Genomic DNA, 26,221 nt, shown 5'->3' on the forward strand with positions numbered 1-26,221 from the left:
TCCAGATCCCCCGAGGTTGGCAGCCATGAGGGAGTTGAGTCCGAGCCAGATCCACCCTAAGCTCGCTATCACATCCGGCGGCGAGGACATGAGCTCGTCGACAGTTGGGTGCGGCAGCGATTTGGTGCGGAGGTGGTGACGCAACAGCACCCCGACCCTGACGGCTGGATCTGGCTGCCCCGCTGCTGCTCCACCCGGTGTCATTGCCGCTTGGGCCGCCCCGTCGGTCGTCACCGTTTAGGCCGCTCCACCCAGCGCCTTGGCTTCGTCCGCCGGTGAGGAAAGGAGTAGAGGAAAGAGAGATGGGGTGGGAGATGAAAAATGGAAGAAATGGTACTTGTGGAACCTACTACAAGCAACTTACACCGTTGAGTATGTAGCTTTAACACATTCTTGGTTTAGGTGGCATGTGAGGTTCGACAAATCTAGAGGACACTACTATTGTCCTAAGACTTCCCACTTGATTTTACTTGAATTCTAAAATATTTAGTTATAAAATCGAAAAATTAAATTAAAAATCAGAAGTATTCAAGATTCTCGTCAGCCGATTACTCACCAATTGCATTTTAGAATCTCGAGCTTGGCTACAGCAGTACTACTCCCTATCAGGACACCCGTAATGGTTATCTATAGACTCTCTACAAGAGATACATGTCAGCATATTTTCCTACTTGGAAGAGATTAAATGAAGAGAGAGAACAAATATATCTACTAATCTGAAGATAGTCTATAGAGAAAAACGAGGCAATAGATTAATGGTTTACTATTAATCTAGTCTATTACTGAGATGTACATGTTTTATAGATAGCACATTACTTTACTATTACTGGTGCTCTCAGTAGCCAGTTGCTTGTCTTGGCTTGGCTTGCCGTGCCTTGCTGAAATTCCCCAGCTCGCTTCCCCAAGTCGAAGCTGAATTGCACACATCTCAATCAATAATGCTCCCCCAGATCTAGGTGAATCATCAAATTTTTAATTACTCACATCATCATACATATAAATAATTCTTGCATCATTAGCCGCCATAGAAATGACAGTAATAGTAGCATCCAGAAATTTGCTCATTTAGTAGTACTTGACCAGTGACACACTGACACCTAGTGGCTACTTGTCCGAAGAAATTTTAACTCCAAGCTCGAGAAATCCACACCCAAAAAGATCTCAATTTTTGTAGTCTGATGATTTGATGACCAGATGAAACCAGGTTTCTGAACAAGCTGAGCTAGGAATCCTGCAGCTGGGTGGCAGTAGCCGTGTCCATGGCGCGCGCGGCGGCGACGTCGACGTCGACGCCGGTGTCGGTGTCGGGCATGGTGGTGACCCTGACGACGAGCGGCGTGCGGACGCGGTGGTAGCCGTCGGACCAGACGATCTCGCCGAAGTCGTACCGGCCGCGCGACAGCTTCGCCGGCGCGACGGTCACGTAGTAGGAGGCCGTGTCGCGGTACGGGGAGAAGGACAGCGCCGGCGGCCACACGGCGGCGCGCGCGCCGTGCGGGCTGACGACGGCGGCGCGGTACACGGCGTCCCTCCGGGGCCCCATGTTCGTCACCGTCCGCTTCACGGTCACCGTCGCGTTGAGCCGCGGGAGCACGATGGCCGGGTAGTTGAGGTCGTACTCCGGCGGCGCCGCGCCGCCGCCCTCGCCGCCGCAGCTCGTGTCGAGCGACGGCGAGGGGAGCACCATCTGGCGTATCTGGTACCTGGTGTAGCCGAGGCCGCAGAGGAAGAGGACGTGGTCGCGCACGCCGGCGTCGTAGACGAGGCCCGGGTCCAGCGCGCGCAGCGGGTCGACGTGGCCGGCGCCGACGTCGAACGCGTCCGCCGCCTTCAGCGTCCCGCCGGCCAGCATCACGTCGGACGTGTCGTCGTACATGTATGCCGTGGTCATCAGCGCCGACTTGATGGCTGCCGGCGACCACGTCGGGTGCACGGCCCTGACGACGGCGACGATGCCGGAGACGTGCGGGCACGACATGGACGTGCCCGAGTCGAAGTTCCACGTCACGGAGCGCTTGTCCAGCGGGATCACCGTCGGCGACGACATGGGTGGCCACGCCGCCAGGATGTTCACGCCGGGAGCGGTGACATCAGGCTGCACCCGACGAATCACAAACCAAAACACACGAATAAATGGTTTTGCAATATATCCGATTTTCTCCTAAATATTTATCAAATGCAAATATAGTTTAGTTATATTGTAACTTATATGTAATTACAATATAATTTATATGTAATTTTTACATAGTTTTGAAAAATAAAATCATAGTGTGCGTATGGATGAGGACATTTGTCATGAAACGTCTGCTTCACGAAAATAGCATGTTTCCGTATTAATGTTTTTAAAAGTTATATATAATTTGTATTATAGTTACATGTAAGTATAATAGAGTTACACTGTAATTTGTACTCTCTCCGTTTTAGGTTATAAGTCGTTTTGACTTTAGTCAAAGTTAAATTGCTTCAAGTTTTTCCCTAAAAAAAATTGCTTCAAGTTTATCTAAATTTATAGAAAAAATTAGTAACATTTTCAACCCATAAAAAATTTTATTATGAAAATAAATTTAATTATTGATTTAATGAAACTAATTTAATATTATAAATATTAATATATTTGTCTTTAAACTTAGTTAAATTTAAAACAGTTTAACTTTGATAGTCAAAATGACTTATAACAAGGGAGCAGGAAATTTATCGACAAATGTATAAATAATCCCCGCAATAAAATCATGCCATTTTCACCATTTAATCCACGCTCTCGAGAATGAAAAATGTGGTGGCGTACCTTAAGGATGTGAGGGGAGATGGAGCTGGGGCCCCTGGAGGAGAAGTAGGCGACGGCCGGCGCCGGCGACTTGCCGACGAGCGTCGTGCTCGGGGAGAAGCGCGCGGTCGGCGGGCGGCTGCTGCCGCGGATGTAGTCGAGGATCCGGGTGCCCTGGCGGAGGTCGACGTGGACGGTGGGGAGGAAGTTGTCCTGCGTCGACCTGCGGGAGATGGTCTCGGCGAAGATCAGGCCGGCGCCGCCGGCGGCGTACACCGCCAGCGCCGCGACGCCGCTGGACGCCGTCGTGGTGGAGAAGCACAGAACGATCCTGCCGGACGCCGCCGCCCGGCTCCCGTTGGTTAGCTGGTCGAATGAGCAAGACCTTGGCATACAGCAATTGGAACCGTGTGATTCAAGGATGCAGATTTGCAGAAACTACACCTATGTATTTGCTAGCTTTACTTAGTACTTATAAGACGTTTTGACTTTAGTCAAAGTCAAATTATTTTAAGTTTGACTAAGTTTTTAGACAAATATGATAATTTTTATAATACTAAATTAGTTTCATCAAATCAATAATTGAATATATTTTCATAATAAATTTGTCTTGGGTTAAAAATATTACTATTTTTTTACAAACTTAGTCAATCTTAAAGCATTTTAGCTTTGACCAAAGTCAAAACGTCTTATAACTTGAAACGGAGGAAGTATTTGATTTGTGTTTTTTTTTGTTATTACTATTGATAAGTGTTCGTAATGGGTGTTAAACTTGCACATTTTGTTTCAGAATATTTATGTATTTCTGTTCGAATAGAGCAGTTTTCTTGCAAATGGTTAGATTCTACTCAAATATAGTAAAGTTCAGTTAGTGGTGATCACAATTAAGAACAACATGGCAGCTACAAAACCACTAACCAGTTATTAACCTTGCGGATCATAGTTCTCATGTCTCACAAGTTCCTCTAACAGAGTTCTAAAATTCCATGCATATTTTGCGAACCATATAAAGGAGTAGTCATCACTAATATAGTTTTCCAATAATTTTTATTATTATTTTACTATCTAACAACGTTTTCAAGATAATTCAGGCTTATTCATATTGATCATGACCTGGGTATAAAATCTCAGTCTCAAGCCTAGAAAAGCCATATTATCTCTCACTGTTCTGCCAATTACAATAATCATTACTTAATCCAATTAAACTGCACGTGTGTGAGAGAGAGATTACCCATCGGAGAAGACACTGCCGCTTTCTACTAATCTCATCTTCATGTCATTCACATTGAAGCTCTCTCCCTATGCAAAAAACCAGTCATTTCATACATTATTACTTGATTTCACACAAAGCAAACCACGTTATATATAAAAGTACTAAAACACATAATGTAAGATACAATTCTGTGCAGATTACAGATAACTAGTAGCTTGCTAGCTTATGTTTATACACACACATAATTATATTTTGTATACAACTGTACCAAACATCTCGACTGTTATAATCTAGACCCACCACGATTTCTCAATACATTTATCTTTTTCTCTGATTTAATTTATGAGGAAATTTATAACCCCAAAGTAAACGTGGTGTTTTTTCCGAGCTATCTTAATACTCCCTCTGTTTATAATATAAATCACTATAAATTTTTCTTAGTCAAACTTATCTAGGTTTAACTAATTTTATAAAAAATATAACAATATTTTCAACACAAAACGGACACACTATCAAAATATATTTAATGCTACAATCGATGGTACAAATTTAATATTATAGATGTTGCTATTTTCTTATAAACTAAATCAAATATAAAAAAATTGACTACGAAAAAAATATGAAACTGAGGGAGTAGCTTAAATATAATAGAGAGATAAGATTATCAAAAAAAAAATAGAGGGATAAGACTGATAACATCATGGCTGCTGCACTCGAAGATAAATATTTCCATACCACCATAAAACACATGACAGTGAACTACCGTAGACGTGCACCATTAAGAGCCGTGATGTCATATCGTGCGTCCACTACAAACAGTAGACGCCATATTAGAGAAGCAGCGAGAGCGAGGTTAATTACCACGAGGGAGACATTGTTGCCGAGCGTGATCACCGTCGGGAACCTCCTGTCGATGGTGCTGGCGGCGACGGTGATCACCCACGGCGACACGTTCTGCACCATGGCGGCGTCGGGCCCGTCGTTCCCGGCCGAGAACACCGCCGGCACGCCGAGCTGCATCGCGTGGAACGCCCCGATCTCGGTGCTCGTCATGAACAGCGGCATGAGCGGCGGCGTCGAGCCGAGGGACGCCGAGATCACGTGGACGCCGTCGCGCAGCGCGTCGTCGAACGCCGCCAGGATGTCGGCGTCGCTGCACCGGCCCGTCAGGTCCTTGAACCAGCACACCTTGTACACGGCGAGCCGCGACCACGGCGCGCCCCCGCGCGCCACGCCGCGGCCCAGGCCGCCGACGTAGCTGGCGTCGGGCGACACGGCGCCCACCGCCGTCGACGCCGTGTGCGTGCCGTGCCCGACGCGGTCCCGCGGCGACCGGTACTCGGCGCCGCCGCTGGTGTTGAGCGGACCGACCTCGCTCTCGAAGCCGGCGAGGTAGTAGCGCGCGCCGATGAGCTTCCGGTTGCACGCCGTGGCCGGGTCGAACTTCTCGCCCTCCACACACGTGCCGCGCCATGACGACGGGATGTCGCCTAGGTGGCCATCATCCCTGAAGCTCTGGGATTCAGGCCACACACCTGAAAAAACACATGAAAAAGAACAGATTCATCGTGTAAGGGCATGTTCAATCAAAGCCAATCCTAGAGGACACTCATGTCTCAATGGATCATACCCTAGATGAGCTTCTCAAAATCTGAAACAACTTAAGAGCAAGTTTAATAGTATAGCCCACTATTAGCTCCAATTTATCTATAGTCAATTCATACAATAGTTGCTTACTATATTATTAATATATGGTCCCACATGTCATACACACATTGTACATTGTGTCTTAGAGTCCGTGCTGCAGCTGGCTACAGATCTGTAGCCCGCTGCTCTGCTCTCTCATCTTTTATCTCACTAAAATATATTTACAGCCGACTAATAGTCTGCTATTGTATCTCAGCCGACAAAGTCCCATGTTTACTTTTACTTACCTACCCTAGTTTCTCTTTCCCGCCCCCTCTTCTCTTTTTCTTCGCACTCGCCTCTCCCTCCTTTTATTTTCGCCGCCGCACTCGCCTATCCCGTCGCCGGCGGCCGCGAGAACGACGAGGAGGGCCGCCTCCCTGCCTCTCTCTCGTCGCCGCTCGTCCACCGCTGCCTCTCTCTCTCCCTCTCGCCGCCGCCGCTCGCCTCTCCCTCTCGCCACCGCCGCCGCGAGGACGACGAGGAGGGCCGCCTCTCCCGTCGCCGGCGTCCACTGCCGCCACTATCTCTCCCTTTCTCCCGTCGCCGCCCGTCGCCGTCCTCCCCGGCATCCTCCGCCTCACGCCGTCGCCGGTCGGCGCGCGCCGTGCGAGCATGCGTCCGTACATCCCCAAGCAAACCTTCGCTTTCTGCCACTCCCTCCTCTCCTCGCGTCTCCTCCTCCCGTCCGCCGCCGCCGCCCCCACGGCGCCGGCCCTACCCGTGCAGGCGCTACTCACCACCGCCGGCCTCCTGCCGCGCCACCCCGACCTCTCCCTGGTCGCGCTCAACTCGCTCCTCCGCGTCCTCTCCCGGCGCGCCTCCTCCCCGGCCCACCCGCTCCTCGCGCTCCGCCTCCTCCTGCTCATGCTCTCCCCCGCCTCTCCCCTCCCGCCGCCCGACCACCTCTCCTTTCCCTTCGCGCTCTCCGCCGCCGCCACCGTCTCCCCGTCCCCCGGGGCCCAGCTCCACGCGCTCCTCGTGAAGAATGGCCACTTCCCCTCCGACCACTACGTCACCACCGCGCTGCTGCAGCTGCAGCTGCACGCGGCCCGGCCGGATGACGCGCGAAGGGTGTTCGACGAATTGCCCAGGCGGGAGGCTATACATTACGACCTGGTGATCGGCGCGTACACGCGCACGGGGATGGCGGGCGAGGGGCTGGGGGTGTTCAGGGCGATGTTTGTGGATGGGGTGGCGCCGGACGCCGTTGTGCTCACGACGGCCATCGCGGCATGCGCGCAGGCTGGCGCGCTGGAGTGCGGGGAGTGGGTGCACCGGTACGTGGAGGCGAGCGCGCCGTGGCTGCTCGGGGACGCGTTCGTCGGGTCGGCGCTGGTGAGCATGTACGCCAAGTGCGGCTGCCTGGAGCAGGCGGTGCGGGTGTTCGACGGCATGCCGGAGCGGAACGACTACGTCTGGGGCACCATGGTCGGCGCGTTTGCGGTGCACGGCATGGCGGAGGAGGCCGTGTCGTGCCTGGACAGGATGGCGAGGGAGGACGGCGTGCGACCGGATGGCGTGGCGGTGCTTGGAGCGCTCTCCGCGTGTGCGCACGCCGGCAAGGTGGAGGACGGGCTCAGGCTGCTCAAGGAGATGCGCCGCCGGTATGGCGTCGCGCCGGGGCACGAGCACTACGCCTGCACAGTGGACATGCTCTGCCGTGTCGGTCGGCTGGAGGACGCGGTGGCACTGATCGAGACAATGCCAATGGCCCCGCTCGCCTCCGTCTGGGGCTCCGTCTTGACCGGCTGCCGGACATACGCCAACGTGGAGCTGGCGGAGGTGGCCGCCGCCGAGCTCGGCAAGCTCGGCGCCGACGAGGGTGTGTATGTGCAGCTCTCCAACATCTACCTCGACTCCAACCGGAAGGACGACGCGCGGAGGGTCAGGAAGCTGATCGGCAGCCGCGGCATCAGGAAGGTCCCCGCGTACAGCGCGGTGGAGGTCGACGGCGTGGTGAGGTCGTTCGTCGCCGACGACCAGGCGCACCCGCAGCGCGTGGAGATATGGGAGGTGCTCGGGCTGCTTGCCGACCAAATGGGAGAGGAGCCGGACGAGGAGGAGGCCATGGCCGCGCTCTCGTGACAGGGAGAATCGGAGAGAAGTAGGTAGCCGAACTGATTTTTCCCTAGAGGTTTTATCAAACACAACTGCACAAAGAGCTGAGAGCCTGAGATAGCAGCTGGTATTTATGGAGGAAAAGAATCTAGTGGGAGCTGAGGTTTATCAACACATTACACATTGATCTCAGGCCATTAGAGAAGAAGGAAGATAATAAGTAGGCTCGCTGATGCTGTAATGTATGAATAGTTCCCTAACATCAGAATTTAGAGAGGGAACAAGAATTTTTGTTGCAAGAACTCACACTTTTTTGTTTGCATGCCTTAGCTTCAGTTTTGCACCGTAAGTCTTACAAATTCTAAAAGAAATGAATGATACGATTCTTTTTCCGATCTTCGCTCCTGCTTTGCCAACTATATTCCGGTCCGGTGCGAAGCAGGTGTATGCGGGGACACCTGCTCCATGCGCTGTGGGTGCGCCTGGTTCCCGTGGGACGGGGAGATGGCTGCGGAGAGTGCGAAGGGGAAGGAGAGGTGGTCGGGCGGCGGGAGGGGAGAGGCGGGGGAGAGCATGAGCAGGAGGAGGCGGAGCGCGAGGAGCGGGTGGGCCGGGGAGGAGGCGCGCCGGGAGAGGACGCGGAGGAGCGAGTTGAGCGCGACCAGGGAGAGGTCGGGGTGGTGCGGCAGGAGGCCAGCGGTGGTGAGTAGCGCCTGCACGGGCAGGGCCGGTGCCGGCGCCGTGGGGGAGGCGGCGGACGGGAGGAGGAGGCGCGAGGAGAGGAGGGATTGGCAGAAGGCGAAGGTTTGCTTGGGGATGTACGCCCGGCGCGCGGCTGGAATGACCGTTTGTTTAGCTTCGAGCCCTCCTGCGCATTTTCACAGTAGGAGTACATGAATGAGTAGTAAAAGAAATGCTAGCTTCAGATCTTCGCATCGCATGCCAAGATGCAAGACATGATTTTATCTTTCATCTCAAGTTTGCTCATTTCATTTGTCTGAACACAAAGGTCAGAGGGATCGATCACCATTCAGCTGATCAGCTCGAACTTCTCGCGATGTGGTTGGACCACATGTTTTTCCGGCTAGAACACCATGCACTTCATGTTTGGGAATATAGAGCAACAAATATATGAGAGTGAAACTGGAATTACAGGTATATGAAACTGTCAGGAAATTTACCTGTATCAAGAATACCGACAATTATATCGTCTCCGTATTTCAATTGCATTCCGGCTGATTGTTCATTCTGAATATGCAGGCTGAGGCCCATGAAGTCCCAGCTTCTTGTTGTATGGATCTCGAGCATCCTACTCCTGAATATTGATATGACCTCTTCTGCTTCTGCTCATATAATGATCATTGGAGTTTTTGGTAAGTTCATGGAAATTAACTAGGTAGATACAGGTATATTCTGAGAACAAAGTCAACGGGATAAAGGTAAATGCATACCAGATAATTTGGCAGCTTGCGTTGAATTGAGCATTGCAGCAAAACCAGAGAATCCATAGCTGTAGCTATACAGAATAGCATCTCTTGCTTCATCCGACCTACAAAAGTTGAGCTCACAAGTGACGCTTCACTCTTCAGCCACATTTTCTCGCCAAATAAGAACAAATATATCTAGATTCTCTAAGCTAAGGGGTTTGAATTTTCTAAATTAATAATTCAACTTTAGCCTTTTTTTAATCTAGATACAGTGTTGCGCAACAATAGCTCATGTGAGATGATGAAGTTTTTGCACTCCATATGACTATTTTGGCACATTCAACTTCAAGTATACCTGGTGTGTCTTTTGTTATTTGTCTTTAATTTGAGTAGAAAAAAGGACAATCAATTACCTTGTAAAGACTCCTGATAGAAGTTGGAGATGAAGACTTGCAGTAAGGGAAGCATTGAGGCCATCGTTGTGGCCCAAGTACACAATATGAACCTGAAAGACAATAGAAAGCACAGGTATAACTATAACATGAAACACATGATTTCACAAAAAGATGAAAAAACAGTAGTAACATCTGCAAGAAAAATCTACATGCGAATGTGATTCTTGAGTGGATTGAATGGGATGATATGAGAGAAAGGAAACAATGAGAAGAAGCAGAAAAACAGCCATTGCCTTTACACGATGAAGTTACTGCAACGGGAGAAGAGATATATATATAGACAGAGGTAGACAGAGGACAGAACATATGATTCTGTGGGGGACGTGCTTGTGCCATGCTGTAGGGTGCTTGCAAGACAAGCTTTCCAAAGCTAACAAATGGCTCTGACAATCCTCCATGGGCTGCATCATGCCTCAGCCTTGTCCATCTAGTGATCTAGTCTATAGATGCCTGATGCGATGATTAAATCTATAGAGTTTAAGTACAGAGAGTCCAGCTACTGTACAATGCAGTAGAAGATAACAAACCTAAGGGGTTTGGTTTGTTAGTAGAGGCCTAACCTTCTTGAACTCGTGTTTTAATCATCTTATCTAGTGCTCTGTTAGACATAACTGGCAAAAAGACACCCATCTACCAGCTTTTGAGATCCTGTAAAGGCTAACCTCATGGTTTTCAGTTTAAATAGCTGCTAAAAGGCTAAACTCTAAGGTTTAGAGTTCAATTAAATACACAAGGTGTCTTCAACACATTGTGCTCAAATCATTAGACCTTGAAGATATACTTTAATGACAAGATAAACTTATGCCTACCATCAGCATCGAGGTTTCAGCAAACTACAGCGAGAAATGCATAATACTTGAATAGAACCTAAAATATCTAGTAATTGTTCCCCTGAACTCTTTTCTAGTATTTGTCAACCATTTATAGCATAAGTAAAAAGGTAACAAAATATCAACATAGTAGCCATGCACTATCAACTTTTATGTACAGTTTCTAATGCCAATAATTACATTCTCACTAACCATTACTTAATCCGTGAACACTCATGGCAGTGCAAATCTAAAAAAAATACAGAACAATCATACTTTGAGGGAAAAAAATAGTTCCTAATCTGTATGGACCATGCTTATTTTGGTATGGTATAATCCTTCACGCCCTACTTTACAGGCATTCAACCACTTGCACTCAATCAACTAATATATTTCAGATGGTTGTAACTTGTAAGTGGCTGGTTGTGTAGATCTAGCATGCGTAGTAATTAAGTGGTAGGCATATCATCTAGCATTGCACAGAATTAAAGAGCATGCTTATAGAGCCAACCTCATTGCAACTTTTTAACTGATGATGAATAAACTGTTTAGGGGGCCTTAATAAGATGGAAATATCCTTTTTACATGCTATTATAGACACTCAAGAACATGGAGGCAAACAGAAACCTGATTGATCGTGTGGTACGATTTTAGCAGGATATCTTGAATCACATCCAGTAGATATGTGCCCTGCACTTCAGTAATGCAAAGATAATAGTTTACAGAAGGAAATATGGAGAATCATTACAGGTATATAAAGAAGAACCTGAAGTATCCGACATACATACAGTATGAAGCTTACCGAACACCCCATGACATGAATTCAATCAATCACATTTCTTCACTTCACAGAAAAACCATGCTTCACCGACCATCAATCTTGCCTTTTCTGTGCATTATAATATGTAAATTTGCATCATTGGATACAACAGAGCAAACAATGGGTTCCATATGGGTTGGATCTGCATTCATGTTCAGTGGCTGCCTGCATTCATGTCAATTGATGATGTTCCATCCAATTGAGATTTGGGAGGCTGGTCGGTATTGTCAGAACAATGGTTTTGATACAGGAGTACATGTTTTTAGACTCACCGTAGAAGCTTACTGCATGGTGTACTATCAATTTTAAGTTCTGCATATTTTGTATAGTTATGAAACTTCAGATGCCAAATCATTTTCTGGCATCTGGGTGGCAACTGGCAAGGATGGATTGATGATGGCAACTGTCCATTCTACGCAGTTCATGAAAAATGAGTATACATTTTTTGCAGGAGGATTCTTATGGCCAGTTGCAGCCTTGCAGGTAGGCTTTCCAACACATGAACTCCTGAACCTTCATCAGACATGGGATGGAAACTGTGGAGTATTTATTGAACTGTCCTCCCAACCTGCCTTGCAAAGCATCAAACTCATCACTGTCAGCTGTGATATCTAGAGAAGTCGCATTGACAAGATTTTTCGAAGAGAGGGCAAAGTGTCCCAGTATTCCTGAAAAATCTGACCTTAAAAAGTCAATAGCACTCAAAATGATAATCATCTATAGGAACAAACTGAGAGAATGCAGATTATGGTTATGCATGAAATTCAAGTTATGCCGCGTCTAGTAAGATCAAGCTCTGTATCATGTAGTGAAGCCAGAATCCTATCCTATATAAGCTACAAAATTGCAAATGAACATGAGAATGTCATTTATTTTTTTTTATAATTTCCACAAGTTTCTAAAAGTCAATGCTACGATTCAGAAAAATAGACTTCCATCAATTGGACAGTTCAGGCATACTTGTACCTAAGTTTAGTCCACCACCACTGGCTTGTCAGAAATGTATTAACTGTGCTTGTTTTGTCACTTGGCCACTTGTACCTAAGTTTAGTCCACCACCACTGGCTTCAAAAAGTCTTGAATCAAATACTTAAGTCTAATCTGAACTATACCTTTTAAAGTAAGTAAAAAGAACTGTTTGACTATATTGGGAGTTCATGGCAAGGTAAAAACCATTAATTTGCTGAAACACTGAAACTGCAACTACATAATGAACTATTGTAATAACAGAATAAGAACAATCATCAACAAATACAGAAGATTTATAATAAAAAAATAGAAAGTAAAATGAATAAGAGCATGCATCAGCCTATTGTAGCTGATAGGTTGCAATTAGGACTTACAAAAAGCACACAGTACGCTGATAATAAAGACTAGAAACTAAGAGTTAAAAATTAGGGTTTTAATTGCCAAATGACAAGATTAACAAGCACTACTTTATTTGCCTTTAGGGCTTTCTAGGACCAGACAACTATGGAAGCCCAAGTGGACCCCGTTTCTTTGACGTAACAAAACTTTACACAAAGCCTTACAGACTTGTGCTAATAGGAGTTATTGATTTTATTGCTTCAAAGAAGAACTCAGGTTTTGTTTTTTCTATTTTATTTTAAGGTGTTGAATTTCCGAAGAGTGTATTCTTCCATGACATATAGATGGTTAACTACTCCAACTCGATGGCTGAGAGAAAAGTGAAATCTTAACTTTCCCTAGAATCAGCTCTTTACTATCATGTCCCTTTTCTTTGATATTTTGTAGGTGAAGGCTACTCTCATGAGTAATAGATTTTGAGATGTTAATCTGTTAAATTAGCATGACAATGATATCATACTATTTTGATGATATGCCAACTGTGAGTTGCTGCAAGCAGCATTCGAACCTAAACAAAATATCCCCTAGATGTCACACCAAAGTATGCTCACTCTAGTCAATTAACTTCTTTCACACCAGCCACAGACGAATCTGTCAGCACCCTCAAGGTGCAAATAGTCATACAAAATCCAAAGACAATCCGAATTTATACATCCTAGCAGCCGGTGTCGACATAATTAGGACTAGCACAAAATGGACAGCCAAGAAGAAGTGCAACACCAGCTGGAGCTCACACAATCCAATCACCTAGAATTTAGCCTTATTTAAGCACTGGTGAGATCAAAATTGGGCAACCTAATAGCGCACTACCCACAAACATACAGAGCTCAGCACCACTACTCTCACAGGCAATCAGTCGAACACTTGGCGGGCGCATTAAGATTAATCTCAAGCAGACAGCCCACACCGATCCAAATAGAAGTATATATTGTTTGGTCACACCGACATGCTTATTTGTTCACTAATGTCGTGGTTTAGCATTCGATCAAACGAGAAACTGTTCCTATACAATGCAACAAGCAATTCACATTTCACATTGTGTTGCTGAGCCCCAAGGGGACATGGACACCTCCCCTAGTCAGAGAACTCCAAAGACTAATCTAATAGAGTGACAGGATCACCAACCTAATCTAGTAGATAATTCAAGATGTAACTATATGATGCACATGTAGGAACAGCCTAACTGTAACTGCCTCTAGTGGCCTAGTGGGTGCAGGCCCCATTGTGCTGTATCTGGAGCCACATTTCTTGATCATAAACTAAGGCAAAGATTAGGCTAACCTGGGCATGACAATTGTCTGGACATGAAGAAGAGGATGGAGGGAGACAGTGACACCCCCAAATTGGACAAAGAGCAGATGTTTTGTACCTAATGGGATGAGGAGGAAAGGAGCAGAACTCATCAAATGGTGGTGCTAGTTGGTGATGGCTTTGGTGGGTGTTGGGCTTGGAAGATTGGCACTGGTCCAGGTCTCTCTCTCTCTCTCTCTCTCATCCTCATGCCCAGCCAGAACAGCGGCCAAGTCCAAGAAAAATTTCCACTAGAACACAAACTCTTGCGGCGATTGCAACCTCTCCTCTCCCCCCTGGAGAAAAAAGTCTTTTTTTGGGGATTGCAAACCTGGCACTGTGATTCAGACATCCACTTGGCCCTCCATCAACAAAGGTTAATCATCACCAGGAAAAGAAAGGAAGAAAGAAAGAAAGCGAATGCTGCTACTGCTACTACCACAAGGAGGGGTGAAAAAGGAGGGATTTTTATTCTTCTAGCAGCAAAGAAATGGGGATTAGTGCAGTCATAAGTCTTACCTGTGGCCGCAGTTACTGAGTAGGAGTAGTGATTAGTGGGTGGTGATGGGCACCACTAGTCACCACCATATCCAAGTCCACCAAGAAACCCCATCATTCCATCCATCCATCTCACTGAAAGATCAAGATTCAAGCAGCAGATGGAGGCTAGATGAGTGCATTCCTTGCAACTCCCAACCACAACCAAGAAAGCAGTTTGGAAAGGAGTGAGGGCAAAGCAAACCCAACCAAACCCAACCAAGGTCAAGGGGTCTCAAGTCTCAACTCCAAAAGCCAATGGAATCTAGGAGGAAGAGACATGGAGGAGAGATGGCCACCACTACACTCTCCATTGTCCCACTCAAACTCAAGTGCACCCCTCTTCTTCTTTCTTGGTGGTGGTGAGTGTACTGCCTTTATCTGCTGTCTGATTGCTGCATTTCCTACTCCCCTTTTTATCCCCTTCCACAAAACCAAAAATCCAAAGAAAAAGAGAAATCTTCCATACCCTTCTTAAATGCAAGATCCATGCCGTTGCTGTAAAGGATGTGTTTATGTATAAAAGGAAACGGACTACCAGAATTGAACTGTTCAGCCATTCCGTTCTTTTTGCCCCCTTTGCGTTTACCCTTCGGTTTCTCCTCATTAAACACATGATAAATACAGACAGGGATGTTTCGGTTGAGACCTTCGTTTTCATCTCTGCGTTTTGTTCCTTCTGAGAAAGCTCTCATATGAGAACAAAAAGCCCAAAATCTTTTCTCTTGGTGGTTCTTTTCTTCTTCTAGATTTATCCCCATTTTTGGCTGGGCCTTCTATTTAAGAGAGCCTGTTCTTCTTCTAGTCCTGATAGTATTAAGGCTCCTTCTGTGTCAAAGAATCAGCCATCAAACCATTTTCTCATTGCAGACATCTCTGCCTGCTGCCTCCTCTTCTTGGTGTTCTGGGTCAGACAGAGAAAGCTGAGTTGTTCTTTAGGAATTGGGTATTATTTTTTTTGAAAGCGCGGAATTGGGTATTATGGGTAACTGCTGGTTTAAAGGGAATCCATACTTTAACAGGGTTTCTTCCAATGCAACAAAATCAGGTACCACTGTCCTTTCTTGGTTTGGTCTATGTGATTATGAAGTTGCAGCTCTATGGTGCAATACTTTCTATTATTTGTTTGATCCTAAATATATAGAGAGCTACATGTTCATTTGCACTGTTTGTTAATGAATTGAAACTGCTGCCGATTTTAGCAAAAAGGAAATCCTAATAATTCGAAGGACATGCCTGCCTCAATGCATAATGAAATTACTATTCCGTTCCTGCAGAATTAGTTTGATCCTTTTAGGTGGCTATACTTATTGTTAGTGTTTTTTTAAAAAAAAAATCAAGTCAATTACCATAAGTTCTCATTATGCCATGTGAAATTTTGTTTATCTTGAGAAACTCATGTTTAGCCTATCTTCACAAAGCATTCCTAATCATTTATAATCTATGCTTTAGGTACTATCAAGCCAGTGACATGCTTATCTTTTTGTTGTTACAGAATCACCTAAAATGCAGAGCCCATCTGAGAGAAAAGAAAAGGATGACAGCATGCTGCCGTCGAACGCGAAAGAGGTGGAGGAACTGAGAAGGGAGTCGGCTCGGAACCCTCTGATAGCATTCACATTTGAGGAGCTCAAGAGGATAACAAAAAATTTCAGGCAGGATTCATTACTAGGGGGAGGTGGATTTGGTAGAGTCTACAAAGGATACATCACCAGTGATCTTCGCGAAGGATTAACAATAGAGGAGCCACTGCGAGTCGCAGTGAAGGTCCATGATGGAGACAATAGTTTCCAGGGGCATAGAGAGTGGCTGGTGATTGGCCTTTCTGATTAGTACTATATTGATAAAAGCATGATTTGTATCAAGTTATTATCTTGATATGTTCTTCCATTCTTTGCTTTCTTGTTGTCAGATATAAAATTATTTTTCTTGTTTGCAGGCTGAGGTCATATTTCTTGGGCAGCTCTCTCACCCAAATTTAGTGAAGTTGATCGGGTATTGTTGTGAAGATGACCACAGAGTACTTGTTTATGAGTTCATGCCCCTGGGAAGTGTGGAATCACACCTGTTTTCGAGTAAGGCTAAACCATGTTGCTTGTTTTGCTGAATTTCAATTTTACCTTCATAATGTAGCACTTTATCTTTTGATTACATGAGTCCAACAGTGCGAGTGTGGAACAGAATTCAGATACGAGAGAATTAAAATGGGATTTCCATTTTATATGATACACTATGCAATAAATCATTTTTCTTTTGACAGATGCAATAAATACTTTAATATGCTGTTGTCGACGTGTTCTTAGGTTGTGCCTATCATCTACTACCTATGAATCACAATCCTTTTTCTTTCTAGATACTGCATAACCAATGTGATGATCAATTATGCATTATCTGTTCATTTAAATCAGCCACTATATTTGTTATTTGTTCAAGTACTGATATTTACTAACACAGGGGTAATGGTACCACTCCCATGGTTCACCAGAATGAAAATTGCACTAGGTGCAGCAAAAGGACTTGCTTTTCTTCATGAAGCTGAGAAGCCAGTCATTTATCGGGATTTCAAGACATCAAATATATTACTTGATGAGGTAGATGGAGTTTTTTTTTTTATCTTAACCGTCATGTCATATCTCATTTGCCTAACATTAAAATTTCTTGCAACTTGCAAGGAGAACCTACACTTGTTTCGGTTCTGCTGTTTAAATGTTCTTATTCAAGAAAGTTCATGCCAACTGAATTTAATGATAATGGGGCATAAATTAGAATTAGAAATTTTTCTCTAGTAAAATGTCCTATAGTTGATAGTAAAGTGTTGTTGTCTGATTTTTCATGGACCATATGGTTGCCATTTTCTTGTTTGATTCCTGAACTAATTTGGTGTATAGGAATACAATGCGAAGCTCTCTGACTTTGGGCTCGCAAAAGATGGACCAGTCGGCGACAAATCACATGTTTCAACACGAATCATGGGAACCTACGGTTATGCAGCCCCGGAGTACATCATGACAGGTAGTGCCATCTTCATCTTGCATCTCTAAATGAACAATAAGCCTAGTTATCACCAGTTAACATCCTAGCCAATTTAGGTTGATGCCAATAGCTCAATGCCTCAATGCCAACTGAACTTGGCCTGCCACTGTAGACATGACCTGATCCCTTGACACTGAACAAAACAAAGGGCATTGCTAGATCAGTATCTGAATCTTGAACAGACTAATATACTTCTACTTCACCTGACCAATGTTCTGTTTTTTCTGCTACTTCAGGGCATCTGACAGCGATGAGCGACGTATACAGCTACGGGGTCGTGCTCCTTGAGCTCTTGACAGGGCGCAAATCATTGGACAAGTCCAGGCCAGTCAGGGAGCAGACATTGGCAGACTGGGCATTCCCAATGCTGATACAGAAGAAGAAGGTTCTTGGCATAGTAGACCCCAGGCTCGCCGAGGACTACCCGGTGAAGGCAGTCCAGAAGACGGCGATGCTGGCCTACCATTGCCTCAACCGCAACCCCAAGGCTAGGCCGTTGATGCGCGACATTGTCGCCACCTTGGAGCCTCTTCAGCAGATGGAGGAGGATCCCAGTATCAGTTTGGTTAGTGGCACTGAAGTGTGAGAGCTTCATCTTGTTCAGACTTCAGAGAAACAAAGATGCCATATCACCATATGTTTGATCATAGTAGCTAATTGAGTGCTTGGTCTGTATATAGTAGGTAATTGAGTTTTGCTAAGAAGGTATATGTAATATAGTATCATTTTAGGTTTGTTTGTGTATCTAATGTTTGACATGGGAAGTGGTTTTTTACCCTTCGAGGAGATGTCCTCTTATCTTATGTACCTTTACCTTTTATAAACTAGGTGAAACCCCGCGCATTGCTGCGGGAATTTAGTATGATAACAAAAAAAATAACGTGTAAGATAGCTAGATAACATCAGATTAAGTAAATTAATATGGTTTATGATAATTTAAATTTAAATAGTATGTAAATGGTGATTGAAACGTAAAAAGTAAGGTGGTATGATTTTATGGAAGAAAAAAAGTAGGGAGATAGTTTGGACTGTAGATTAATCATCTAAAGGCTAAAACCAATTGATGTGATATGACTTAATTAGAGGAAAAAAGGAGAAAGATAATTTGGACCATAGATTAATCATTTAAGCACTAACTAAGTGAGGATGAACTATATAAGTATATAAGATATACATTAAAACATTATGTGAATTATGTTGGATGATAATTTAACATGTTTATATTTGAAAAGCTCTTAAATTATAATAACTATAAAAATATAGCATGTTTGCATAATGTTTAAATGTGATGATTTGTTAGTGGATGATGATGTATCATCTTGTTAATTAGTGGATGATGATGTGCCATCTTGTTAGTGAATGATGATGTGACATCTTTGCATGTTAAGTTTAAGGAGTTAGTGGGGGATAACTTTATAGTAAGATAGGATACAATACAAATTGTTATTAAAATTTATTAAAATTTGACAATATAACTTATATTGACATAACCTCCATAAAAAATGAAGTCCGAACTTCATACACAAAGCCAGAAATAAAAACGACAGATATGATAGTGAATAGGGCAAGCACTTTTCATAGTATATATTTATCTTTTTTTTTCATGGTGTGTAAAATCACTTTTCCATTTGATGCGCCAATTTTTCAGAATGTGTTTGACAGGCCATATATAATGTGTTTGACACTATATAGTTGTTGACAATGCTGCTCAGGGAATGTTTTGCTTTACAATTGACAAACGGCATCAAGCAAAGGCATTTCACACATTATTATTTATTAAAAAAGCGAGTCAATTGTGATAGACAACATATATATCGATAACAAGATGATTATGCGCGTATGTTTATGAGAGTGAGTGTACACACGAGTACCATGTTTTTTTTTTTAAAAAAAATATCGGTTGAAAAAAAAAGGAGAGAGAAACCTAAGCTGGTTGACCACAGAAATACGCCTTCGCCTTCCACGATGGATGGCGTAAAGTCGTGGAGACGCCTTCCAATTCCATGCCTTTTCCAGTGAAACAGCTTCGTGCTCCGCAGCAGCGAAGCTCCAAATCCAAAACCGAAATCCCCAATCCCCCCCATTCCCCGAATTCCCCAATCCATCGCGAATCCGATGAAGAACCCTAACCCTCCTCACCCCAAGCACTCCTCCTCCTCCGCCGCCGCCGCCGCGATGGCGCCCCGCAAGTCGCGCTGGGGCCCGCCGCCGCCCGCCGGGGAGAAGGGGGCGGGGGCGGCGTCCACCTCCGCGCGCACCCCGACCCCGACCCCGTCTACGGCCGGCGACCCCAGGCGGCATCCGCCTCCTCCTGGCCCTGGCGCGCGCAACCCCGCCGCGTCGTCGGCCGCCGCCTTCCGTCCTCCGCCGCAGCCGCAGCAGCAGCCGCGGGTGGAGACCCCTCCCCCGCCGTCGTACGGCTTCCACAACCTGGACCGCCGCACCATGCTCCTCGCCGACGGCAGCGTGCGCACCTACTTCGCCCTGCCGCCTGATTACCCCTTCGAGCTCACCCCTCTGCCCCAGCTCCCGCACCTCCCGCGCGGGGCCGGCCATGAAGTCTGGCCGCCGCATCACCCGCCGCCGCCGCCGCAGCAGCAGCAGCTGCAGCTGGCGCAGCACGACGCCAAGCGGAAGCACCTCGCCGAGCACGACGAGGGCTTCCACAGCAGGCACCCCAAGCAACCCCGGTTCGAGGCGGCACCGCCGCAGCAGCAGCAGCTGCCACCGCATGCCGCGGTGGACCGGCACGCGCTCAGGAGGGCGTTTCTCAAGTACGCCAAGATGCTCAACGAGAGCGCGGCGCAGAGGCGGAGCTACCTTGAAGGTGGACGCGTCCCCTGCCTTGCCTGCGGCAGGTTTGGTGATCCCGCATTGCTTGTCACTTCCTTCCTGGCAAGCTTTCTTGTATTGTTTGTAGTCAGGTTCTTGCGCTGGTTTCTTTCCATCGTTGAGCTCGCTCTTACTCTTACTCTTTGACTTGGCATGGCTTTACTGCTTTGCTGTTTGTTTCTTTTTGACATAAACTGACGTTCATACTATGTTCTGCCTGTCTGAATGGAGATATCCACACCACCGTATTTCATTTTGGTGGAAAATGCTACCCGATAGGACTGTGTTTTTCCATGCTGCTTACTTTGCACGAATTATATAGCTGGGCAATGGATGACTACTCTAGATACCGGTAGTGATACTAGGAATGTTGATGCGAGCTGTAGTTCTAGTATAGCATCATACCCTTATGGTTCCTAAAATTATTTCCCGTTAGTCAAGATTTTTTTTCTGTGGTAAGAGTTGACATTACTGTGTTCTACTGGACTAGTAATTTGTTACTGCGGCTTATAGAGTTCATTTGTACTTTCGACTGTTTGTGGACCTTGCCCCCACAGCTAACACTTGTGGTTTGTTTTGGCTCTTTCTGGCCTCAGAAGATCAGAGTAAAGTGGTATTTTACTTTTGTGATTAGAATTATAGATAGAACCGAAATGCTTTCTTTTCTATATTCAGTTTAGTAATTTTATGCCACTGTTGTTTGAAATTTATGTTACTGTGAACCTTGTGAGGTATCCATACATAGCTACATTTTTTGAGAGCTGCATTGCTGTGTTAAGAGTTCTGATTCTGTGTACTGCAAAGAACACTGTTCTGATATTAGATATAATCATATAAATTTCATGTCCTGTTCCACTTCTTGCTGCAGGGTAGTTATCCATATTAGCAAGTGGCAAGTACCGTAAAGATTTGCCACTAATATCGTGTAGTTTTGGTTGTGGATAAGTATTCTCAGTGTTAAGTTAGTTTATCCCTAGCTGAACTTTTATGGATGGTGTGGTAAATTATGGTAATGAGCTTGTGATAGGTGAGATGATCCTGGTTGAACCGTTAGATTTTGGAGTACAGTTATGGATAAACCAGGTTGACCCATTGTCCTCTCTCCCATGCCACCTAAATTAGAAAAAATACGCTGCGATCACTGATTTTCGATCTTTCAACCTCCTGCCTCAAATGCCAACAGTAGACAAACTGCCCAACTAAACATTTCAGGCTTGTTTGGCTCGTAACATACTTTATTAGACTCATATTTAGGCAAGTTTCAATGTTTATTCATGGCTGCACATGTGTGGATTGCCTTTTCTGTAGACTCTGGTGAGAATGCCTTTTGCTACCCAAAGTTTGGCCCTGATTTTGATGATCTGACTTTACGTGTGTTTACCGAAACATTATGGCGACATTAGAAATGAACTGAATATGCTCGATAATCAATCAACAAACTTTTGGTGCACAATACAGAATATTTTTAGTAAAATAGCACGCCTTCTTAGATCTGATGTCTAATGAGGAGACATGTTATATACACTGATAGACAAAATATTTTGAAGGGCCAATAGACGAAATATTTTGAATGGACAAAAAAAATCAGTATGACGTAGAAAGGATCTCATTGCAAGATTCAACCATAGTTGAAAAGGATGGATCATACTGGCGTTTTAATCAGAAAAAAACCTAGAAGTCGATCTCAGCTTGGTTTGGTTGCTTGAGAAGACTAATTGTGTACTCGGACTGATTTGAACCGCTCAAACCTGACGGTTTTCAGGTGAACTAGGCATTAAACTAGGATCAGTTGGACTGGGTGGGGCTCAAAGAGTGTTTCTAATTGCGAGTGGGGCGCCAAACCAAGGCCCACTTCCTTCCATCAAGGCCTGCAACATAATCTGTTTTGCAAAAAATAATGCTGAAAAGGGCTGTCGGGTGGGGATTCGACCCTAGGTCTTCACGCTGGGGCAGCCTCACGTTGCCATCCTACCACCAACTTGGTGCAGTGTAGAAGGAAACATGCATCTTAGATGAATGTTTCCGAACCGTGGTCCATGGTTTAACTGCCCAATCGGCCGGTCTGAATGCCAGACTGATGAACCAAGAGCTTAGATGGTTCACCCTCTGGTCCAACTTGTCTACTATATGGATTCAACACTTAAAATGGGCGTTGCATCTGTGACCAAGCACAGAATATTTTCATATTCTTATGTACTGAGGACCTGATCACCAACATCGCTCTAGAATATTATAGTGAGGGTGCATAATGCCATAAAGCAATTCAAAAGAAAGTAGCGGAAAATGGGAACTTTTGATATTTGAAAGGTCAAACAAATGTTTGTAAAGGGACCACTTATAACCTGGCTGGCTACTTCTGATTTATTCCTTCTATAGGAAAATAAAGAAAAAAAATGAATGCGAGAAAATTTAGGTAAAAAATTATTGTGCTGAAAAAGGTATATAAGTTGCATTGGAATATTAGATAGTGGTCCCCTCATAGTCGCTCAGGCTTCTTTTTCAGCCATATGCCTGTCTTGCTTATCTATTCTATACCTTCTCCATGTATTCACTGATCCTTAAGCAACGCTTCCAGGCTTCCTTCGCCTAGCTGCGGTGGACTTATAAGTCGGATTTCTTACACAATCTTTTTTTTTTCATTTCCATGGTTGAGCCGTACTTTCCATGTAGAATATTTTCTTTATCTGTTCCTCAAGATTATCATCCTCTTGAAAAACACCAGTCAAAATGCCACATCAGGAAAATATCATTGCAAAACAGTTGTTAACTTTTTCTTCCAATAATTAGTTTTAAAATTTTGCTATCTGTAGTTTGTTATGCTAGGAGGTGTGTGCTTTAGCACCTAGGCATTAACGGTGCATGTGTTGTGCAGCTTCTGATGCTTTTTCCTTGATGTGTTTCACGTGAGCACATAGTTTAGTATGTCAGTGCTCAATTTGAATAGTCAATAGTCAAATGAACCATCTTGAAGGAGATGGAGTAGAAAGTAGAAATTACCTTGAGATTACGGCTAGCAATAATTATTACTATGTCTGCTACTAGCTGCCTCAACCTCAGACTGCTCCATAGGATCCCTTCTGTGACTTGGCTGCTTAATGCCATACAAAGATCGGGTGTCCTAGAACTTTGGACACAGCAGCTGGTGTGGGTTATTTAAACAGTACAAACCTGTCAGCATTATTTTTGCTACCATGGATCCTTTGGCATTAGAATCCTATCTTCCTGCTTTCATGTGACATATTTTTTATATGTATATTATGTGGCTTGGTATAATAAAGTTAAGATGTTTTTTTGGGCATGTGTAGACACGGTCAGATAACATATGTAATGAAGGCTGCATTAAGTTTGCAAGTATTCAGCTCATGTTCACCAAATCTTAATTTGTTTGTGATTATGTCTGGTCAATGTGCACAATTCCAGGTCTTCTAAGGACTTTGCTGATGTGCATGGACTTGTCATGCATGCTTACAACCCACCAAATGTGGATTCATTCATTGACCATCTTGGTTTGCACAAGGCACTATGCGTCCTTATGGGATGGGATTATACAAAAGTCCCTGAAAATTCTAAGGCATACCAGTCATTGCTCCCTGACCTTGTTCAAGCAAGTAGGGAGGACCTTATCATATGGCCACCAACTGTTATCATTCACAACACTGCTACAGGGAGGAAGAAAGATGGCCGCGCTGAGGGTTTGGGGAATAAAGAAATGGATAAGAAAATTTCAGGTATACTTGTACGTTGCTATCTCAAACTTCTTACATGGACAGTGTAGTGTTTGTGTGCAAGCACTTGTTGCATATATAGTTCATGTTAGTTGGATAAATGCATGAAGAAAATTAAGGGGTTTTATGGCAGGAAGCTCAGCAGCTTTATATACTGACTCTTCGAAGGCCCGCTTAACCGGAGCTTTTATTTCCAACTAAATGATAATTAGAAGTCATCTATTTCTGTTCAGTGTAACAGTACTATTAACCCAGGAATGCCATAGCCTGATAGCAGGTGAATCAGCAGGACCATTGTTATATCTTGCCCAAACTGATGGATCGGAGAGCGCTGAACATTTCTCATTATTATCTGTTGCTTGGGCAAATATGCCATGTGATAAGATTGACTAGGTGTATTGGCTTGCTAATGTCTAGACCAGTATTAGCTGTCCTGATACAACCTTGTATTATTTTTTTTTAAAAAAAAAGTTAGCAGGTAGTGGTTTGCTGTCATTCTATTTTTGCTGCAACGCAGAATTGCCTTGGCTGATTGGGCATACTGCTTAGGCAGTACCTTGGGGCATTAGTCTTGACTCTTGATGATGCATTCTTTCAAGCTTTATCTCTGCAGGAGCAATAGTCCCTTGGGCGTGGGCATATCTTTGGGTGCTATGTTTGACTAGAAATAGTAGTTACATCCAATGTTAAATATGCATTAAACTAAAGGCAACTTATTCCCGGAATACTGCACAAACCGTAAGGTCTTACACTGTCCATGCAAAACTATGTCCAGCCAAACGTTTAGGCAACACTAGGGCGCCTGGGTCACCTTTGCCTGTTACATTAACTATGTCCTGACCTAAAGGAACTCAATTATCTTGTCTTCTCAGTCGAGTCCATCATACAGATAAACTACTTCGAGTGGGCCATGCCGCATTCTTGATAGATCTGAAAAAAGGGTCTCTGCCCAATACTTGTCTTTGCCACCCATTTTGTAATTGAAGAATTTCAGCGCCAGTTTACATTTCACCTTTTTTTTGCTAAACTAGACATCTAATCTAGCAATGCTGTTTGAGTCTACAAATTAGAATTGCGGCATATTTGGATATCGAGAGATAAGATCACTTGAGAAATAGCATTCCCACTTCCCAGTTATGCAATTCTTGCTCTGCGGAGCATATGTTCGTGGAATAATGCCGTATATATCACAGTAATATTTGCTGTGTCAATCTATCTTTGTTTACAGAACTAGGTTTTGCTGGTGGCAAGTCGAAGTCCTTGTATGGAAAGGAAGGGCACTTGGGTTTGACACTTATCAAGTTTGCAAACAGCCCAGCTGGCTTGAAGGAGGCTGAGCGCCTTGCTGATTTCCTTGAGAGGCAAGATCATGGACGTATTGGTTGGTTGCATGCACGAGCCAACCAGTCTGTAGGTTCTGATAATAGCCCTTTACTGGTTGAAACAGATAACAGGACAGGCGAGAAAAGGAGGATACTTTATGGGTACCTAGCAATTTCATCTGATATGGATGAATTAGACTCTGATTCAAGGAAAAGGGCTTCCCTCAAGAGCAAGAGAGAATTTGACCCATCTGATTAGCCTCTTCTCACAAAAGCACATCTCCTTGTCAGTTTATTTAATTCAAGCGACGCTTCTGTACCTTCTCTTAAATGCTGGTTTACAAAATATGCTGCTGTGCACTAGAAATATTACCTTTGAAAATAGTACCTGCACTTAGGATGATTGTCATCGTTATTGCTCGAAGCTACATATCTCAGCAAGTGTTTTCTGAAAGCGTCCATTGCTTACTGATTGAATGGTTGTCCTGAAGAGTATTTATTCTTCCAATTTTATGATTACTAAATGTCTGTTGTGTGATCAGTTGCCTCTAATTTGAACTGTGATGTTAGTAGTGCCTAGATCAAGACATTGGCTCAATGATATCATTGGGCAATTGTCCCTATTCCTAACACTGTTTGGTCTTGATTGATGTTAGTTCATTATTCAGAGTAAAGGCGTGGGTGGGGGAATCAATACACTTTTTTGGTGCCATTGTGTTCATTGGAGGGACTTGCCATGCTCCTAGACAGCACCCTGTACCTTTCCGTACTGAATATTGATCTTTATATGTATACCCTCTTGCAATCTTCTTTGTTCAATTATATGATGGTAAGCCACTTAAACACCATTCCTGTTGTGCTGCATATCTTTATTCATTT

The 26,221-nt window shown here is 44.6% G+C and overlaps 4 protein-coding genes across 14 annotated transcripts; 3 read left to right on the forward strand and 1 right to left on the reverse strand.

The window, feature by feature from the left end:
• Positions 1-953: 953 nt before the first annotated feature.
• Positions 954-14,555, reverse strand: LOC4331687 (subtilisin-like protease SBT3.18). Of its 10 annotated transcripts, XM_066308584.1 has the most exons (12): positions 14,413-14,555; positions 12,202-12,296; positions 11,508-11,912; positions 11,218-11,400; positions 11,043-11,105; positions 9,565-9,656; positions 9,176-9,273; positions 8,906-9,067; positions 4,839-5,512; positions 3,996-4,063; positions 2,786-3,149; positions 954-2,095 (listed from the first exon to the last, which is right to left on the reverse strand). In XM_066308584.1, exons 4-12 carry the CDS (start codon positions 11,227-11,229, stop codon positions 1,223-1,225), a joined length of 2,406 nt encoding a protein of 801 aa, XP_066164681.1. In that variant the 5' UTR covers positions 11,230-11,400; positions 11,508-11,912; positions 12,202-12,296; positions 14,413-14,555; the 3' UTR covers positions 954-1,222. The 10 variants fall into 10 exon arrangements, with proteins under 10 accessions (XP_066164681.1, XP_066164684.1, XP_066164682.1 ...); XM_066308587.1 differs by having other exon boundaries at positions 11,043-11,110; positions 11,218-11,912; XM_066308585.1 differs by having other exon boundaries at positions 11,204-11,912.
• LOC9271906 (pentatricopeptide repeat-containing protein At3g28660) lies at positions 5,933-8,117 on the forward strand. The gene has a single exon (XM_015774391.3). The coding sequence runs from the start codon at positions 6,279-6,281 to the stop codon at positions 7,749-7,751; it is 1,473 nt and encodes a 490-aa protein (XP_015629877.1). The 5' UTR covers positions 5,933-6,278; the 3' UTR covers positions 7,752-8,117.
• Positions 14,477-18,266, forward strand: LOC4331688 (probable serine/threonine-protein kinase PBL16). 2 transcript variants are annotated; one of them, XM_066308588.1, is made up of 7 exons: positions 14,477-14,792; positions 15,301-15,478; positions 15,926-16,242; positions 16,370-16,505; positions 16,885-17,021; positions 17,319-17,442; positions 17,700-18,266. In XM_066308588.1, the coding sequence occupies exons 2-7, from the start codon at positions 15,412-15,414 to the stop codon at positions 18,047-18,049; spliced, it is 1,131 nt and encodes a 376-aa protein (XP_066164685.1). In that variant the 5' UTR covers positions 14,477-14,792; positions 15,301-15,411; the 3' UTR covers positions 18,050-18,266. The 2 variants fall into 2 exon arrangements, with proteins under 2 accessions (XP_066164685.1, XP_015629878.1); XM_015774392.3 differs by lacking the exon at positions 15,301-15,478.
• A 1,279-nt stretch (positions 18,267-19,545) lies between these two features.
• On the forward strand, positions 19,546-25,883 carry LOC4331689 (uncharacterized). The gene is made up of 3 exons (XM_015776447.3): positions 19,546-20,321; positions 23,716-24,023; positions 25,249-25,883. The coding sequence occupies exons 1-3, from the start codon at positions 19,579-19,581 to the stop codon at positions 25,599-25,601; spliced, it is 1,404 nt and encodes a 467-aa protein (XP_015631933.1). The 5' UTR covers positions 19,546-19,578; the 3' UTR covers positions 25,602-25,883.
• The last annotated feature ends 338 nt before the right edge of the window (positions 25,884-26,221 follow it).

This window comes from Oryza sativa, chromosome 3 (genome assembly GCF_034140825.1).
Source record: "Oryza sativa Japonica Group chromosome 3, ASM3414082v1".
Classification (NCBI taxonomy): domain Eukaryota; kingdom Viridiplantae; phylum Streptophyta; class Magnoliopsida; order Poales; family Poaceae; genus Oryza; species Oryza sativa.

Excerpts from the sequence above, each read along its gene's own strand:
- LOC4331689 (XM_015776447.3), top strand. The coding sequence starts at position 19,579 with ATGAAGAACCCTAACCCTCCTCACCCCAAGCACTCCTCCTCCTCCGCC. Across the intron at positions 20,322-23,715 it reads CCCTGCCTTGCCTGCGGCAG|GTCTTCTAAGGACTTTGCTG; the intron begins GTTTGGTGATCC and ends GCACAATTCCAG. Across the intron at positions 24,024-25,248 it reads AATGGATAAGAAAATTTCAG|AACTAGGTTTTGCTGGTGGC; the intron begins GTATACTTGTAC and ends CTTTGTTTACAG.
- LOC9271906 (XM_015774391.3), top strand. The coding sequence starts at position 6,279 with ATGCGTCCGTACATCCCCAAGCAAACCTTCGCTTTCTGCCACTCCCTC.
- LOC4331687 (XM_015774385.3), bottom strand. The coding sequence starts at position 9,836 with ATGGCTGTTTTTCTGCTTCTTCTCATTGTTTCCTTTCTCTCATATCAT. Across the intron at positions 9,274-9,564 it reads CTATCAGGAGTCTTTACAAG|GTCGGATGAAGCAAGAGATG; the intron begins GTAATTGATTGT and ends CAACTTTTGTAG. Across the intron at positions 5,513-8,905 it reads TGTCGGTATTCTTGATACAG|GTGTGTGGCCTGAATCCCAG; the intron begins GTAAATTTCCTG and ends GTGTTTTTTCAG.
- LOC4331688 (XM_015774392.3), top strand. The coding sequence starts at position 14,564 with ATGAGTGCATTCCTTGCAACTCCCAACCACAACCAAGAAAGCAGTTTG. Across the intron at positions 14,793-15,925 it reads CTTCTTCTTTCTTGGTGGTG|AATCACCTAAAATGCAGAGC; the intron begins GTGAGTGTACTG and ends TTGTTGTTACAG. Across the intron at positions 16,243-16,369 it reads AGGGGCATAGAGAGTGGCTG|GCTGAGGTCATATTTCTTGG; the intron begins GTGATTGGCCTT and ends TCTTGTTTGCAG.